The sequence below is a fragment of the Vitis riparia genome, chromosome 7 (assembly GCF_004353265.1).
Source record: "Vitis riparia cultivar Riparia Gloire de Montpellier isolate 1030 chromosome 7, EGFV_Vit.rip_1.0, whole genome shotgun sequence".
In the NCBI taxonomy this organism is placed as follows: domain Eukaryota; kingdom Viridiplantae; phylum Streptophyta; class Magnoliopsida; order Vitales; family Vitaceae; genus Vitis; species Vitis riparia.
Window position 1 is genome coordinate 6,872,123 of NC_048437.1, and position 18,928 is coordinate 6,891,050.

At 39.8% G+C, this 18,928-nt stretch overlaps 1 protein-coding gene across 1 annotated transcript in view; it reads left to right on the forward strand.

The window, feature by feature from the left end:
• The window catches only part of LOC117918725 (kinesin-like protein KIN-14B), a 41,198-nt gene that overhangs the window by 17,343 nt on the left and 4,927 nt on the right, over positions 1 to 18,928 (forward strand). Inside the window, exons 14-18 of the mRNA XM_034835581.1 lie at positions 156 to 227; positions 5,448 to 5,503; positions 5,594 to 5,813; positions 18,338 to 18,529; positions 18,636 to 18,848. Coding sequence (XP_034691472.1) covers positions 156 to 227; positions 5,448 to 5,503; positions 5,594 to 5,813; positions 18,338 to 18,529; positions 18,636 to 18,848 — 753 coding nt within the window. The remainder of the gene's footprint in view (positions 1 to 155; positions 228 to 5,447; positions 5,504 to 5,593; positions 5,814 to 18,337; positions 18,530 to 18,635; positions 18,849 to 18,928) is intronic.

The following is an 18,928-nucleotide window of genomic DNA, read 5'->3' on the forward strand; positions in this document are numbered from 1 at the left end:
GCTGTAATGGTCCAAAATGAACCTTTTGAATGTTTATCATTTTCATTTTCATTTTTTTAATCTGCCTTCTCAACTCCTTACAAAAATCAAAATGGCTTGCAACTTTTAATTATTTTTATTTTCAAACCTGAATGTAGCAAGTTGTTGTTTTGCAGAGGTTGCATGAAGAGAATGAGAAGTTGTTTGATAGATTAACAGAGAAAGCAGCTTCGACCGGTCCACCCCAGGTTGTGTGTATTCATTAAAATAATCGTAATATGGTATTGTTATGATATGAATTTATTTTGCTGAGAATTGTTTTTTCACCATATCACATTAGTTATATACTTTTGTTGTTACATTTCATTCATTTCTTTATTACGTTATATGTTCTTGTTATTGAATCCTTGTTACTGAATCTCTCAATGATTTTAATTCTTGTTTATTGAAGAGGGCAGTCATAATGTAAGTTTAACATTTATATCATAGCCCGGAGTTGCTGTTTTTGGAACATTTGGAAGTTCTAGGTTGAAAGGTCTTTTAAATCGTTTTTTTTCTTGATAGGCATTGAAAGGTCTTTTAATCATATTCTATGCTTTTTGACATGAATATATCTTTTGATTTCGTAGCAATATCATGTCACTTTGACTAAAAGGTTATGAATTCTAAGACCATTTTAAATACCTATTAAAGTTTCTAGTTTCCATGGTCATAGATGTTTTGGTTGGAAGTGAAGAGCCGATAACTCGCCCTTCCTTTTGGCATCCTTTTACTTATGATCACTCTTTTTACATTTATGAAAAGGAAGAGCCCATTATTAACTTGTATTCCATTCCCTTGGTATTATAGACATTGTAGCTTACTATCTTTGAAGCCATTTCATTATCTTTGTTAATATTCATTATGAATATTGACGCAGCACACAATCATCATTAGTTTCTATTTTTAGCTTCCTACATCATTAGTTTCTATTTTAGATTAATTTCTATTTTAGGTTAGTTTCTATTTTCTACATTATTAGTTTCTATTTTAGGTTCATTATTAGTTTCCTATTTCTTTCCTAGTTTTCCTAGTTTCCAATTTTGGTTTCCTATTTCAATTATTTCCTTTATTTTTGCATTACAAACATTATTTAAAGGCTCATTGTAATTGTTAGAGAGAAGTTCAATATATTTTTTCAGAATTATTCCCTAATTTTCAGATCCTATTGTGATCTTTGTGTTTGTTCTCGAGTGTTTTTCTGTTTCATTTTGAAACAAACCTTCCACTGCACCAAATATATTTAATTAAATCCTTGAAATGATTATTATTATGATTATTATTATTAATTTCTTGGCAGTGGTTTAGGGTGGGGGTATGCAAGAAGTGTGTAAGAAATCCCAATTCTTAAAATAATGATTTGCATTTTTGTTGCATGGTTTGCCCCTCGTATATTAGAAAAAATCACCTTAAAGAGGAAGAATGTGCAGTTCTTCAAGCATAGGAGAAAACATTCCCCCAAATTTGTTCCAAATTTGTTATTTTTACATCAACACTCCTGTGTTCATTATGCTTGATTATAGGACATATGTCATAAGTATGCATATTTATTTCCCATGCACACTGAGAGATTTTTCTCTGATTGTGGTCTCCCCAGACCTTGCATAAGCAGTTGCTAAGAGCTTGTTTATTTCATGTACATATGGAGTAATTTTAGGTTCAATCAATATTTTTATTTATTTTTTAATTAGATTAACCCCAGTCAAGAGTAATCAGTAAGCTAACTCCCACCTTAGTCCTCACCTCGTCTAATGTAGCTCCCATGATCTGCCGTTAGGAAGTTTCTGGTGTTATTCTACATTGAACTAGAGGCATTCCGCTAATTAAGGTTGTCAAAATGTGTCATATCACATTAAAATTTCATTAATTTGTGCTTCAAGGATTGTCGTTCCATACCAGAGTTCCATTGTACTTTTGTAAGATATGAATCTTGATTATCACAATTAAGTGTACAGTTAATTAGCTTTCCCCCCTTTTTTCCTTTTCTTCTTTTTGTTAAGTAGATAGAAAGGACATGTACGAAAGCACCTGAAAGGAGGTAAATTCAAGTAAATAGAAAGTATACAAGGGAACACCCTGACACAGTGAAAAGAAAAGAAAAGAGGAATAGCCCAGTAAAGAATGCTAGTTGTACACTCAAACCAACACACTATCAACAAAATCAAGAAGCACCATATCCTTTCACTTAGGGAGTCCATAGGCCACAAACATGAAGTTTAAAGAAAACATCTTCAAACTTTAATACAAAAGACTCTTTGATCCCTTTCTTCTGGTTGTGCGCAAAAATGCATTGTAGAACAGTTGTCCTGACTTTCTTCTTTTGTTTCCCACAAAACTACTGCTCCAAGACAATGCTGAATTTTTTATTGAATGAGACACAACAATAACACTACAAACAGAAGGAACACTTCAGTCCAAAGATAATGCATCACCCCCACACACTGGACATGAATATGATTAGTTGACATGTCATCCTATTTGCAAAAACAACACCAGTTCTCAAGATCACAACCTTTTGCATTAATAATGCAAAAGGTGCATTTTTTAATAGGAAAAAGAAATAATACATATTAAAAGGTGCCTAACAAAAAAGGGGATGCAACCCCCACCCATAGAAGGCTATAAGGCCCACAAGGGTGAAGAAAGAAAGCATAAAAAACACCACCTACAACAACTTCCTGCATAAACTATTTACAAAATTAAGCAAGCAATGGTTGACTCCCATCCCCTAGTGGCTTAATGAAGAAAGACATCAAAAAGTATCTTTTACCACCAACAAAGCACATTCAGTGTTTTCGAGATTTTTCTATTCATTTCTTTCCAAATGGTCCAAATTTCAAAATAAGCATAAAAGGGTCCTCTTCCATATCAATTTTCTTATTTGATCCAAGAGATTTGGTTGCCACCCAATGAGAACATCATGGACTTCTCAGAAGGAAACATGCCACCTCCCAAAACAAACAAAAAACCAAAGATCAACTGTTGGATGACTACTCAGAGTGGATGAGAATGTGGCAACCAATTCTTCTTGATTCTTGCATGAGCAATACCTTTTTATTATATAATCACCGGAATTTTTCCCCAAGTTGCTTCCCAAGCAGAGGTGCTAATCTTGGAAGCCTGAGGTCCTGTTTGGATTGGCTTTTTAGGAGTCATCAACATTTTTTTTTCTAAAGCTTAGTAAGTGCTTTTGGACATGAATATGACTTAAAAAAGAGTTTTATATGGAAATTAGGAAAATGTTGCTTTTTTTAGAAGCTTTATTTCATTTATGTAAGAAGCTATTTCATGTTTAATAAAATTTTTATAACACAAATATTGTCCCTTGAATATGGTTTTGGTTTTGGCTTCGGCTTCAACTTCTAGCTAGATCAAATACAAAAAGTTATCCTAAATAGGGCCCTAATCTCTCTAGCAAGGAAGGATAAAGGACATCTAGGATCTAGAGATTTGTAGCAGGACCTAACTAGGGTTTGGGAGCCTTCCATATAAACTTGTCTACAATGTTTACTCGAATGCACATCCTGCTCAGAAATTGCAATCAAATAAGTTCCTCCTAAACCTTAGATTCCATGTGGTCCTTGTCTTTCCTCTTGCATCCCAATAATCCATAACCTATGTTTTCTAATGGATTCCTATGGCAAACTGAGTGAGGAAGCAATCCTTTAGTGTTGTCTCTCCGCAACATTCTTCTGTCCAAAATTTTATCAATTGGCCATGATCAATGCAAATGGTAATCTTTGCTTGAGATTCTCCACAACATCTGTTGATGGCTTTCCAAAGGCTACAACCATATAAGTCTTCCTGCCAATCTCAATGCACCAATCCCATGCCATCTCACAATATTGCTTGCACCAGCAAATATCGATAACCATTTCCTAAGGAATGCCATATTCAGCACTAGAAGACTTCTTTGCACCATCCTTCCTCCATCCTTCTGTGAAGACACCACATCCTAGCTATTAATATAAAAATTATTTATTATTTTCCTGAAAAATTGTGTGAAAGACACCATTTCCTTCACTTATAAGATTGAAAGTTGGGCTTTGAAGTTTGAACAACTGAATTAAAAAAATGTATCATTCGCTTGTGTTGGTTTATAGTGTTGACTGAATTCTATGATTACATGAAGTCATGAAATTCTCTGAAATTTCAATGTAAAAAACCAACCATTAAAATGTAGATAAATACTGCTGTATATCTAAATTATTATATTAGTATCATATGTTATGTCTATGCATCTTCTAAGTTTAATTTTTATGACTTCAAAGCTTGTGAAGTGGCACCTATAATGGAAAATTCATGTTCCTTTAAATTGTAGTGATAAGGTGGTGTAGAGTTTGTAGCTGAATTTGAAAATAAACAAGGTCAGGTTCTGAGAATCATACATTTTCCTCATAGTAGAAAGAAATGAGATGTATTAAAAACAATAAAGAGCATGTTGATTTACCAACAATGGAAACTATATGGATTTTGAAAATGAAAAAAATTGGTAATTTACCAAAACTATGCTAATTATTTATTTTTATAATCAGTTTAAGAAATCTATTTCACTGATAAATTTGTTCATCTATCCATATTTTTTGCTTTATTTCTCTTTGGGAAAGTTAAAATGATCTCCTATGAGATTTGGTGAAATTAATGGATTTCCCTTCCCAATGCTGTTTGGAATAGGATTGCCAAAATGCTTCTGGGATATGTATTTAAAACTTTGTAAAAAGTGTGTTTCCGTACACTTATGTAAAAATGATCACAAAATAGGAACCCTTTAAAAATAATTCAAGTTTCATACACTTAACAGTTAAAGGTAATACTTAAGATGGTCAAAACTAATACTTATATCATTAAAAGGTAGTACCTGAATGGTTAAAGGTAGTACCTTTGACCAAAAAAATGCATGAAATGCTAATTATTTTAGATAGATACTTGAAATTTGTATTTTATAAACTTGGGTTCCTATTTTGTGGTTTTTTTTTTCGTGTGAGTATATGAAAACACACTTTTCCTTTTAACTTTTAGTCGGGCAAAGGAGTAACAGAAAGGCTGGATTAACCCCCTAAAGAACCAGTGTCACATCTTTCTTAAATATACCATTTGATGCTTTTGATCATTTTTTAGAGGGTTAAACCTGTTTTCCTTTGTTATGTGTTTGATTTAGTAGAGTACAATAGCTCTAACTAAAGAATTTTGTGAATACTATTTCAAACAGAGTCATTATAATTTTAAAACAGGACAGGTCTCTGTAATTTTCCAAATATGAGGGGAGTTCCTTGTAATTTCACCAGATGTCAAGTGAAGCTAGTGTATTTTTCCCATTTCACTTCTCATGAATGTCTTTTCTCTAATGATTTTGTATGGGACTTATAGTGATGGTGATTTCATTTACATATAATTGTGATTCCAGATTTCTTATTTTGATGTTTTTACAGATGTCAAGTTCACCTTCCAAAGGATTGATGAATGTTCACGCTCGGGATATGGGGAGGTATGCTTTCTAGTCAGATTTGATAGTTGTTGTAATCTTTTTGTGCATTGTTTTGGTTGCTCTTTTAACTCTATTACCGTATCTGGACAGAAACGATAATAATATTAAAGGACGTCCAACGGATGTCTCTCCTTTGGCTTTGACCACCTATAAGACTGAAGGCGCAGGTGCTTTGGTTAAGTCTGACCCTGAAAAAGTAAAGACAACTCCAGCAGGAGAATATCTTACCGCTGCTTTGAATGACTTTGATCCAGAACAATATGACAGCATTGCTGCCATTTCAGATGGAGCAAACAAGCTTTTGATGCTGGTATGCTAGCTGATTTGTTCCGTTCTTCTGTTTGTACTCGAACCTTGCTGTCACATCATGATTTATGTTCTTTGCAGGTTGGGTTGAATCTGCCATTCCATTTCTAGACCCTTTCGGTTGAGTTCTCAATGAAGTTTTAATAACATAGTTTCATATCATGAAACAATCTTCACATTCTTGTTACTTAATATTTGATTTGGAGTCATTTTAGGAAAATGTCTTGAATTAGAAATTATATCAATGCCAATATAATTTTGAGAAAATATTTGGTAGCGGACCTAGGTGGAGACTGTTTTGGTAGGCTTTTTTGTTTGTTGTCCCCTAGGTTGTTTGTCTTGAGATGTGGAGGTCTGTGGAGTCGTGGGATATTGTTCACTTCTATGCTTTATTTAGGGATTCAATTGCTAATAAATTCTTCAGCACTCCATTTAGCACAATTTTACTGAAGTATGAATAGTAGGAGAAACTTTGGGCTGAGGATTGAGTGGGTGGATTCCGCCCATGGTAGGTTGCTTTAAACTTAATTTTCATGATTGCTCAATGGGCAATCTAGGTCCTAATGGGATTGCTCGTCCATCAGAGATTCTGATGGCAACGTGGTTAGAGCATTCTAGAAGCCACCTGGTCTTGAATCAGCTATTAAGCTCGAGTTCTAGCTTTGTTGAGTGTTTGATTCAGCCATCAGCTTTAATCTCCAAATATTTTTTTGATAAATAAGCACAGAATATATAAAAAAGAGGCAAACAAAGGTACGAAAGTATGAGAGAGAGCGAGGGCGATCTTGCGAGCGAAGGCGGAGAAGGGGAAAGCCGGGCGGAGAATCGAGGGAAGAGGAAGAGAAATAGCTTCGTGGTGGAATCAAAGGAGTTCGAAGTAGTAGCTGAGGAGAGAAATGGCAAGAGCCATGCCATTATATCGGAAAGCAAGGGAGGGGTAGTGTCTTGGGTTCGGCTGGGGTCGGCGAGTGTGGGATTACTCATAGAAGGGCTGATCCAGTGCACGAAGGATGGAAAAGATGGAAGATGGGAGAAGGGCTGGAAAGAAAAAGGGAGGACCTATTCCTTGGTAAGAGAGGCTAACAGGGCCGGGAGCTTCATCCGCCTAGGGGTGACGGACCAGGAAAAGAGGAGATTTGGTATTTGTATACCAAAAGGGAGAGGGGAAAAGGGAGGATGGGTTTCTTTGGTGGAGTCCCTTCTGTGGGCAGGATTTCGGCGCGAGGAAAAGGTAGTGGAACAAGGGGCAAGGGAGTCAGGTAGGTCATATGTAGAGGTGGCTAGGGGCTCTGGGCTCAGGGATTCCGCAAGGGCCAGAGTAGAGATAAAGGAGGAGGATATACGGAACAACGTGAACAGATTGAAGCAATTTCTGATAGGTAAATGGAACCCTAATTCGGCACGAGAAGAGGACCTAGCGAGGTTGGGGTGGTCAGCGGCAAGAGCGTGAGGATTGAAAGGTAAGTTAGGCCTGGCTAGATTGGGAAAGGGCTGTGCTCTGCTGGAATTTGAGACGGTGGAAGAAGCTAAGTGGGTTCTTGCCGCGGGGGTGAGATCAGTGGGAGGGACCCATCTGGGCTTGGAGATGTGGAGTCCGAGATTTGGATGCGTTGCAGAGGATGAAGAGAGGAAAGATGCGTGGGTGAGGATCCTGGGGCTTACAATCTCGCTGTGGGTGCCGTCGATCCTGAGGAGAGTGGGGGACGAGTGCGGCGGCTTCGTAGGTATTGATCCTCTAACGGAAAGGAAAGAGGACTTGGAATGAGCAAGGATTCAGGTAAAGATGAACGGAGGGACCTTGCCGAGCTCGCTGGAGATTGGGGTGGAGGGGGAGATGTACGTCGTATCCTTATGGTGGGAGATTCCGCCGACATTAAGGAGAAAACAGGGGGATGGCCGTGAGGATTTTGGGCAGCAGAAAGGGGAGGTCAGGGGTGATGGTAATCCACGCGCGGGATGGTGTGTGGGAGAGAAGCTGGGCGTTGGAACCAAGGAACAGCGTCGGTCAGAGGATGTGACGGGAGAGCAGGTGGGAGGGGAGGGGGGGGACGTGTTTGAAAAATGGGCCCATGTCGGGCGGGTGGCCCGACAGAGCTCTGGTCCAGCGGGTGATGGGTCAAGCTCGTTTGGATCGGGGCTTGGCCTCGTGGGCCTGAAGCGGGACTACGGGCCAGTTTTGCAAGGCCCATTTCTTTCAAAAGGGGCTGGACTGGATGCAGGTGGGCTAGAGTGTGGGCCGGCTGAGGGTCGGGCCCCCGAAGGAATGGAGCTCTTGCCCCATGGGCCTGCTGTCTCGGCTGGGGGCTTTCTGGGCCAAGTGCAGTCTAAGTTCATGGGCATAGACCCTGAAGAGGATTTGGGCCTAAAAATGGAATGGGAATTCATCAAGTGTCGCGAGAAGGAGATTAATGGAAAGCAGATGCCGGCTCCCCAGTGTTCCATGGCAGAGAGAGAGATCGTGGATGAAGCATTCAGGTATGGGTCCTCTTCAAATCTAAGGGTTGGGGAATCCTCTCTCTCTTCTTCTTCTTTTTTTGGTCGGACTCCGGCGAGGGAGTTTTGCGACCTTTCTGGGGATTTAAGGGTGAGCCGCCAGAAAGAAAACATAATAGAAGTTACAGGTTCAGGGGGGGATTCAGCGAAAAGAGAGGGCTGTTGGGATTTGATTGCGATTAATTGTGACGCTTTAGAGGTCCAAAACCCGGAATGGAATCCAGCCTTGTCTAGACCCCAGGTCCCAAGGAGTGAGAAGGAGATTAATTGGGAAGAAAGCAGCTTGGCTAAGTTTAGCAAGCTGTTGGGATTTTCAATAGAAGGACTGGAGAGGGAGATTCTGGACTTTTTGTCCAAAATTAGGAAAAGACGGGAAAGGATACATAGCAAAGGGTTACTGGAGAAAACAAAATTTGAGAGGGAGCTCAAAAGGTTGGAATGCTCAGTCAAATACAAGGGGAAGGACAAGAAGAACAGTCATTTGAAAAGTAGAGGGGGCCAATTACTGTTGGGTTAATGAATCTCAAGCTGATGAGCTGGAACGTGAGGGGTGCAAATGACGTTAATAAAAGAAGGATTATTAAGTCTGTGGTTAGAAAACAGAGGGTGGACTTGGTGTGTATCCAGGAGACAAAAATTCAGTTAATGACTGATGGGGTGGTGAAAAGCTTAGGGGTGGGGAGATTCTTAGACTGGAGATCTCTTGAAGCTGCTGGAGCAGCTGGAGGTGTGTTGATTTGTTGGGACAAAAGGTCCTTGGAATTGCTGGAGTGGGAGGAGGGCCTTTTCTCAGTTTCTTGTAAATTCAGAACTGTGGAAAATGGGGCAATCTGGGTGTTCACGGGTGTGTATGGCCCCTTTACCAAAAAGGATAGGGAGTGTTTTTGGAATGAACTCGGAGCAGTGAGAGGTCTTTGGGGTGATCCATGGTGTGTAGGGGGTGATTTTAACGTTATTCTCGCGCAACGAGAAAGAAGCAGGCAAGGGAGGGTGACCCCAGCTATGAGGAGGTTTGCTCAGGTTATGGATGACCTTGAGCTTATTGACCTTCCCCTTCAAGGGGGCATTTTCACGTGGAGTGGGGGGCTGCATAATCAAGCCTGGGGAAGGCTAGACAGATTTTTGGTTTCTTCCAGTTGGCTTGACCAGTTCAGCAATGTGACTCAGAAGAGATTATCTCGGCCTATATCAGATCATTTTCCAATCACAATCGAGGGGGGTGGCAAAAGAAGAGGCCCCTCACCTTTCAGGTTCGAGAACATGTGGCTAAAAGTGGAAGGATTTAAAGATCTTTTGAGAAGTTGGTGGCAGGGGATGTCGGTTAGTGGTAGGGCTAGCTATAAATTGGCTACAAAGCTGAAGGGGATTAAACAAAACCTAAAAATTTGGAACAGGGAGGTGTTTGGGAATTTGGAGAGTAATAAATTGGCTGCCTTACAGCAAGTGGACTATTGGGACCAAGTGGAAAGTGAGAGGAGGCTGTCAGAGGAGGAATTTTCCAGAAAGAAAGAAGCAAAAGAAGGATATGCTAAGTGGGTCAAGCTGGAAGAGATTCACTGGCGGCAGCTATCTAGGGAGCTGTGGCTAAGAGAAGGGGATAAAAATACGGGGTATTTTCATAGAATGGCAAACGCGCACCGAAGAAGGCATACCATGGAAAGAGTAAAAATCAGTGGGGCCTGGCTGTTAGAGGAGCATGCAATTAGGACCGGAATAGTAGACGCCTTTCATCGGTTATTAACGGAAGACTCGGAGTGGAAGGCAGATATAGGGGGATTAAATTTGAATCAGATTAACCAACAAGAGGTGGACATCTTGGAGCTGCCATTCATGGAAGAGGAAGTCCACTCGGCCCTATTGGGCATGAATGGGGACAAGGCTCCAGGTCCGGATGGCTTTACGGGAGCCTTTTGGCAATTCTGCTGGGAGTTTGTGAAGGAGGAGGTTTTGGAGATGTTCAAGGAATTCCATGAGCATAAGACTTTTCTCAAGAGTCTCAATGCCACGTTTTTGGTTCTGATCCCCAAAAAAGGAGGAGCGGAGGAGCTGGGGGACTTCAGGCCGATCAGTCTTTTGGGCGGTTTATACAAACTATTGGCTAAGGTGCTGGCCAATAGGATTAAAAACGTGATGGATAGAGTGATCTCTTCAGACCAAAACGCGTTTGTCATGGGAAGGCAGATTTTGGATGCGTCTCTAATCGCAAACGAGGTGATTGACTCATGGAAAAAAGAAGGAAAGAAGGGCTTGATCTGTAAACTAGATATTGAAAAGGCGTACGATAGCGTCAATTGGCAGTTCTTGATGAGGGTAATGGAGAAAATGGGCTTTGGGGCTAAGTGGAGGGAGTGGATATGGAGCTGCATATCGACTGCCAAGTTCTCAGTTTTAGTAAATGGGGAGCCAATGGGTTTCTTCCCTAGCTCTAAGGGTCTTCGGCAAGGCGACCCTCCATCTCCATATTTGTTTATCATGGGAATGGAGGTGCTGAGTGCTCTTATTCGAAGGGCTGTGGAAGGGGGCTGCATCACTGGATGTAGAATCCAGAGGGGTAGGGGGCAGGCTGTTAGTATCTCTCACCTCCTCTTTGCGGACGATGCCATAGTTTTTTGCGAGGCTAAGAAAGAAGATATGACCTGTTTAAGCTGAACCTTATGCTGGTTTGAAGCCGCTTCAGGGCTGAGGATTAATTTGGCTAAAAGCGAAATTATCCCAGTGGGGGAGGTAGAGGAGATCCTTGAGATGGCTGTGGAGCTGGGATGTAAGGTAGGGCAGTTGCCATCAACCTATCTGGGGCTGCCCTTGGGTGCGCCAAATAAAGCTGGTTACATGTGGGATGGGGTGGAAGAACGGATGAGGTGGAAATTAGCCCTTTGGAAGCGGCAATATCTCTCTAAGGGTGGTAGAATCACCCTCATAAAGAGTACACTGGCTAGCATGCCATTATATCAGTTGTCCCTATTCCGTATGCCTAAGGTAGTGGCGAGAAGACTAGAAAAATTGCAAAGAGACTTCTTGTGGGAAGGGGGAAGTATGGAAAGGAAAGCACACCTAGTCAGTTGGGAGAGGGTGTGTGTGAGCAAAGAGAAGGGGGGGCTTGGCTTGAGGAAACTAGTCCTTTTGAACAAAGCCCTTCTTGGAAAATGGGTATGGAGATTTGCTCGTGCCAAGGAGGAGATGTGGAAGCGTGTTCTTGTGGCAAAATATGGGCAAGAGGAATTTGGGTGGAGAACTAAAAAAGCAAATGGGGCGTTTGGTGTTGGACTATGGAAGGAGATTATGAAAGAAGCAGATTGGTGTTGGAACAATATGATTTTTAAGGTTGGAAAAGGCACCAAAATCAGGTTTTGGAAGGACACTTGGTGTGGGGATGTGGAGCTGGCCCGGAGATTCCCTAATCTCTTTAATGTGGCTGCCCAAAAAAGTGCCACTGTGGGGGATTTATGGGACCAGTTTGCTGGCCAAGGAGGCTAGAACCTAAGGTTTATCAGAAGCTTCAATGATTGGGAGCTGACTTTGGTTGACGAATTGCTGCAAATCCTAAGGAGTCAAAGAATTACCTTGGAGAAAGACTTGGCCGTATGGAAGGGGGGAAAAAATGGGAAGTATGAAGTCAAGGATGCGTATGGGCTGGTGACCAGCCATAGTACCCCTATGTTTCCCAAAAAGGGAGTTTGGGTGGAGAACGTTCCTTCCAAGTTAGCGTTTTTTGCATGGGAAGCTACTTGGGGGAGGGTTCTTACTATTGATAGGCTTCAAAAGAGAGGATGGCAGATGCCTAACCGGTGTTACCTATGTGGTAGTGAGGAGGAAAATGTAAATCATCTTCTTATTCATTGTACAGTGGCTAGTGTGTTGTGGGGATGGTTCTTAGCCTGTTTGGAGCCCAGTGGGTCTTTCTAGAAACTGTAAAGGAGGTGATTATCAGTTGGAAGGGTTTTTTTGTGGGCAAGAAGAGGAAGAAAATTTGGAGATCCATACCGTTATTTATTTTTTGGACGGTGTGGAAAGAAAGGAATAGATTAGCATTTAGGGGGGGCGAGTTAGCTATACAGAAAATTAAATATTATTTTGTTTGTAATATGTGGGGGTGGGCAAAGTTGTATAATGGTGCGGAGTCTCGCTCCCTTATAGGTTTCCTGGAGTGGCTAGCCTCCAGCTGAGGGCTGGTGGGTTTTTTGTTTGTTTTTTGGTCCTTTGTTGTGAGGCCGTCGTCGCCTCGTATACTCCCTGTGTACTTTGCGGCGTTTGCCTTTACTAATATATGTGTGTTTACTTATCGAAAAAAAAAATATATAAAAAAGAGGCAAAAAAGCCACAAAGTATACAGGGAGTATACAAGCCAGCTAAGCCTTACAACCAAAAAGAAAAGCAAAAAACCCCACCAACCCTTAGCTGGAGGCTAACCACTCCAAGAAGCCTATAAGGGACGGCGAATTCTCTCCACTATACAATCTAGCCCAACACCATAAATTACAAACAAAAAAATTTTTAAGTTTCTGAATTGCTATCACTCCCCCCCTAAAAGTTAGTCTATTTCTTTCATTCCAAAGCGTCTAAAAAATGTACAACATGATAGACTTCTATATCTTTTTCCTTTTTTTCCCTACAAAAGGGCCCCTCCAACTCAATAAGACCTCCTTTGCAGTTTCTGGAAAGACCCACTGAACATCCAACAAAGCAAAGACCATATCCCACAGGACTTTTGCCACTATACAGTGTATGAGAATGTGATTTACAGTTTCCTCTTCACAACCACACAAGAAACAACAATTAGGGAGCTGTCACCCTCTTTTCTGGAGCCTATCTAAAGTAAGCACCTTCCTCCAAGTGGCCTCCCAAGCAAAAAACACTATTTTAGTTGGAACTCTATCCACCCAAATGCTACTTTTCGGAAAGCCGGTGACAATGGGATTGACCAACAAATTGTATACTTCCTTGACTTTAAACTACCCGTTTCTTCCTTCCTTCCAAGAGACTGAGTCTTCCTCTAAAGTAGGTTTGTATCCCCTCAAGACATGAAGCAAGTTACCTACCATATCCAATTCCCAATCATTAAAATCCCTCATAAACCTTAAATCCCAACCTCCTTGACCGACATTCTGATCCCATATTTCTTCTGCCATGGCGTTTCTATGAGCAGCCATGGCATAAAGGTGAGGGAATCTTTGGGACAGCACTGTACAGCCGCACCAAAGATCAGTCTAGAATCTGATTTTGGTGCCATTTCCAACAGTAAACGCCATATTTTCCCAGCACCAATCATTTTCCTTCAAAATTTCCTTCCACACCCCTACTCCAAACTCCCCATTAACCTCTAGATATATGCAATAGTGAAAGTAGAAGGGATTTTGCTGTTTGTTCTCCCTTAGGTATCCAATGGGAAGGGATGGTCTTGGAAATTGGGTGCTTCGATTCACAGGATTATTGATCTCACTCTCATGGAGTATGGGGTGCTTGTTCTTCTAGAGGCCTAGGCCATCTAAAGGGGCAACAGATTGACTGGCGAAGCAAGGAGCTTTGGCATCAAAGTCTTTAGTGAGAATTTCTTGCACCCTGAGTTTTGTATCTCCTTCTTTCTTGTATTGGGCGAGGAAGTTTTCACTTTTACTTTTTAGGTCTCTTGCTTGTTTTACCCTTCTCTTTGTCTTAAAGAATAACTCATGCTTCCTTATGCTTTTTTTCCTTTTGGTAGAATGTTTTTTCCTATAAATAACAATTTTTATATGATTGTCCTATATAGGAGTGTGGAGAATTGGATAAATGCCATGGAAGCACAAACCACATGTCCTTTTTTCTTTTTAAGGGGATGATCAGTGACAAAAGTTTAACTGTGTACCTTTTGATTAATAGGATTTGGATTATCCTTTTTTTCCAATCAGAAGGAGTTGGAATGTTCTGATTGGAAACAGGAACTAGAGACCAAAAGGAAAAAAAATGTTTGTAGTTTAGAAGTACTCTTAAGTATTAAAATTCTAAACAATTATTTGGGTTTCATGATCACTAAGAAGATAGGAGTAGAGTTTCTTTGAAGGAAGAAAAGTGTCATAGTTCAATGAGTCTACAAGAGAAGAAGAAAGGAGAGTCATATATTACTTAATTAAGAGTTCATTTCAGTGGGAGCCTGGATGGTAATTGAAGAAAGGAGAGAATCCTATAAGATGGCAAGATGTTGTGATGCCCCGCATCTCAAATGTTTAGGTATCCATATACATGTGTAAGGAGGTGGCTGAAAGTTGAATAATCTTTTTCGCCATTGTAGATGGGCTTCAGACAATTTATTTTTTCTCTTTCTTCCTGATTTTGATTGAGTTTCAGTGGATTGGAGATGGAAGCAAATGGGCTTACAGAATGTGGACGGTTGTGCACTATGCAAGAAAATTCACCTGTCTTTAAAAGGTAGAACCACACTTGTACAGTCTTTTTTGGCATATACTCCCACATACTTCTCTTTATCTGTAAGCTTCAACTCAAGGTTGCTTCCATGATCAGGAGAATTAAGTGAGAATTTTTTGGGGGTTGAGGCAGAGAAGAGAGATCATTAATAACTTAGCTTCAGGTGTGTATACCAAAGAGGGAAGATGGCTTTGGGTTTGGGACGACTTCTATGAGGAATAGAGTCCTGTTAGGTAAGTGGTCATAAAGGTTCTGCAGGGGGATTGTTTATAGCACAAGGTTATTAGGAGCATCTCCAGTGGTTGGAATGCCAATGAAGTAGTTAGGTGGTCATATTGTTTGTTGTGGCATTCTATTACCCTGGAATTCTCTGATTTTTCCTATTTTTCATGTTTCTTTGTTTGTGATGGGTCCAAAATTTGTTTTTTTGGAAGATTTATGGTGTGTCCAATTACTCTGAACTCAATTAACTAGTCTCTATTTGATCTTGAGGTCTAGAGTTTCTCCTATTTCTTCTGTTTCAGACTATTCCTCCTCCTCTATGTTTGAGAAGAACACTTTCTGATATGATTTATGATAAGGAAATTGATGGGTTATCTTTGTTTATAACCACTTCATGTTTATTTATTGCATTTCTCTATGTTTGAGAAGAACACTTTCTGATATGATTTATGATAAGGAAATTGATGGGTTATCTTTGTTTATAACCACTTCATGTTTATTTATTGCATATCTCTTCTGATGAAGGACTTTGGACCTTGATGCCCTAAGGTATATGCTCAAAATGCTCTTTTTTCTTAATCTTTTCTCAACCTGTGGGGCCTTTTGTATTCTTTCTGGTCAAAATCATTTGAAAGTCCAAAGCTTCACGTAAGGGCATGGTTTTTGGCTTGTAAAAAGGTTAAAACTAATGACTTACTGTAATTTTGGGGATCCTATAAGGCCTGGAGCCATTTGTCTTCCATCATGTGCACGGATAAAAGGCAACTTAGTTGACCATCTTTTGCTTCATTATCCTATTACACTGCGAGTGACAGATATTATCTAGGTTACCTTGGATCAATTGAATCCTCCCAGGAGCGTACTTGCTATAATGGTTTTGTGGGCTTTGGTAGTCATATCAGGAGTAAAGTTCTTATCAAGTCACTACACTCACTGTCATTTGAGTGATTTGGCTTGAGGGAAATTCCAAATTTTTAAGGACATTTTTTATTTTGATAAATAAAACCAAATTCATTAAAAAATAAAAACGCCACAAGAACACACTGAAGTACACAGAAAATATACAAATAGTGCTTAATAGCACAGAAACAGGAAAAGAATCCCAACAACAACTCCCTTCCTTAACCAGAACCCAGTCACTCAATAAAATCAAGGAGAGACATAGAATCTATGTCTATGTACTTCTTTACACAATAGAACAAATTTCTAAGAAAGAACATCTTCAAAATCTGAGCAGAATGCTCCTTATTATCAAATGCCCTGAGATTTTTTTCCTTCCAGACCATCCAAAAAAAGCATAATGGAGCTGCTCTCCAGACCTTTTTTCTTTTTTTGCCCACAAAACGAACCATGCCACCCTAATAAAGCTTCCTTAACTGTAGTAGCTTGCACTAATGGATACCAAAAAGATCAAACAACAACTTCTAGAGGATCTTAACTAGTGAACAATGAAGGAGAATGTGATCTACGGATTCTTCCTCTTCTTTGGAAAAAAAACACCCATTGAACAAAGACCACCTGCGTTTTTGAAGCTGATCTAAGTCAAAACTTTTCCCCACAAAGCCTTTCATACAAAAAAGTTAACTATAGAAATGACTCACGAATTCCAAACTACTTGTATTGAAAAAGAAACAACAACCCCCAGTTCCAACACAACATATAATTGCTTAACGGAGTACTTATTATTGTCCTAGTTTCACACCATCTTATCTTCCCCCTCTCTATCAATTGCCAATCCTTGCAACCGTAAAAATAATTCCACAACTTCATCACCTCCCAATTTATCACCTCCCAATCATTCAAAAGTTGAGTGAAACAAGGGTTCCAATGCCCTCTCACCCCTAACTGAACTCAAACATCTGTCATCCATGCCTCTTTAAGGACATGTGAACATTGGAGTTTTTGTGGGATGCAGTTTACTGTTTTTATTCTCTTTAGATATTAGTTGCCTCTGCTTCCTAAGATATTATGTTAACTACAATCTTTTTAGCTTGGAGCTCTAGTTGTTTTACTAGCACAAGGATTGCAGAGGTGCATGCATAGAGGAATCCTTCACGAGAAGGTTTATTTAAGCTTAATTTTAATTGGTTTTCTTCGGGAAACCTAGGATGGTGAGGGACTCTGTTGTTCCTTGGGTTTGATGTAGAAGAATGGTTAGAATTTTCTCCATACCTGCATTGATACAGTGGGTCATAGAGCCAGGGATTCTTGCCTTATTCAAAGGCCTACTTCAGGCAAGATCTCTGGGTCTTAAAAGTATCCAGGTGAAGGAGATTTGGCCATTCATAGCGAGTGTCACAGTTAGGTGCCTCACAATTAGCAGGGGATTTCATGCTGCCTTGAGTTGTAATGGTTTAGTGTCTATTTACTGGTCATTGGCATGCATATTTGTTTATTTAGTTGGTTTTTCTCCTTGAAGAATTGCTCATCCTTGTATTTTCAAATTCACATTTATCAAAATTGTTGTCTTTGATCAAATGTGGTTGTGCAGTATTCTTTTGGTATACTTTCTGGTAGCCCTTTCTTACTGTATGTCTCATCGGTGAAAGATAGCTCACCTGACTTGTAATTTTGTTTTGATGCAAGGAAATTGTTGTTTCTTAGAAAAATAGGTAGGTGATTCTTTGCAGGATGTGAAGAGAAAGGAACATTAGAATATCTGGAGATATTGAACTCCCTATTATGGGGTTAAAGGTTATTGTGTGGAGGTTTTTTCTGTTTTTATTTTTTATTTTTTGAAGGTTATTTATTTATTTATTTATTTTGTCGGTTAGAAGGATTTTAGGTTTCACGTAGGAACCCCTATTTTTGAGGAGTGTTTGGTTTCTCTTAATCCCTAATTTGTCTTTACTTGCTTTTGACCTTTTTTTCTTTGACAAAATTTACTTATTGAAGATAATTTAGCTGTCTTCCCAATAGGGCATATTGGTTTGATTAAAAGAAACATTTGCTTGTTGTCTAACAGTAAGTTCAACAATTAGTTTCTTCATATAGACTGTTGATATTTTTGCAACTTTCTTGGTATCATTGGTCAACAGGCGGTCTATAACTGAGGTTCAAGTATGTATTGAAGCAGTGTGTATTCTTTTGTCATATATTTGTGATTCTAGCATGTTCTTCTAATGTTTTTTTGTAGATAATCTCTCTTTCTCTTTTCCCTCTTCTCTCTCTCACACACATATTGTCACTTGCTCCTTATGGATGATTGATGGGTGCATTGGTTTAGCCTGTGGCATTGGATGCTCAGGACTCATGATAAGAATGCATCAAACAGTTTTAACTAGAAGAACCATGATTATTTCTGTTTAGCTTATTTGCTGAATGGCATGCATAATTTCTCAATGGAACTTCTATTTTTAAATGATGAATCAGGATTATTTACAAGTCATTTTTTATTTGGGAAATGTCAATTTTCAGGTTTTGGCTGCTGTCATCAAAGCAGGTGCTTCTAGGGAGCATGAAATACTTGCTGAAATTAGAGATGCTGTTTTTTCTTTTATCCGAAAAATGGAGCCAAAGAGGGTGATGGATACCATGCTTGTTTCCCGTGTTAGAATCTTGTACATAAGATCTTTGCTGGCTAGATCACCGGAGCTGCAATCCATCAAGGTGACAAAGCCTGAGATTTCTCTCTGTCCCAGAGTATTTTTGTTGAGAACACATGCTGTCACATGCAGCCTTGTTGAACTTAGGTTGTGTATCCTTATATTTGTAGATTTCTCCAGTTGAGCGCTTTTTGGAGAAGGCTAACACTGGACGTAGCAGAAGCTCTAGCCGGGGTAACAGCCCTGGAAGATCTCCTATTCATTATGATTCCAGCATGAGGGCTCTGGTTGATGAGCAGATCCAAGGCTTTAAAGTGAATATAAAGCAAGAAAAGAAGTCCAAGTTTTCATCAGTTGTCTTGAAGCTACGAGGGATTGATCAGGTGGCTGCTGTGATAATTTGTTTTATGCTTCTTGTTTTGCAAAGATATTTTCTGAAATTGGTGGTGTAAAATGTGGTGCC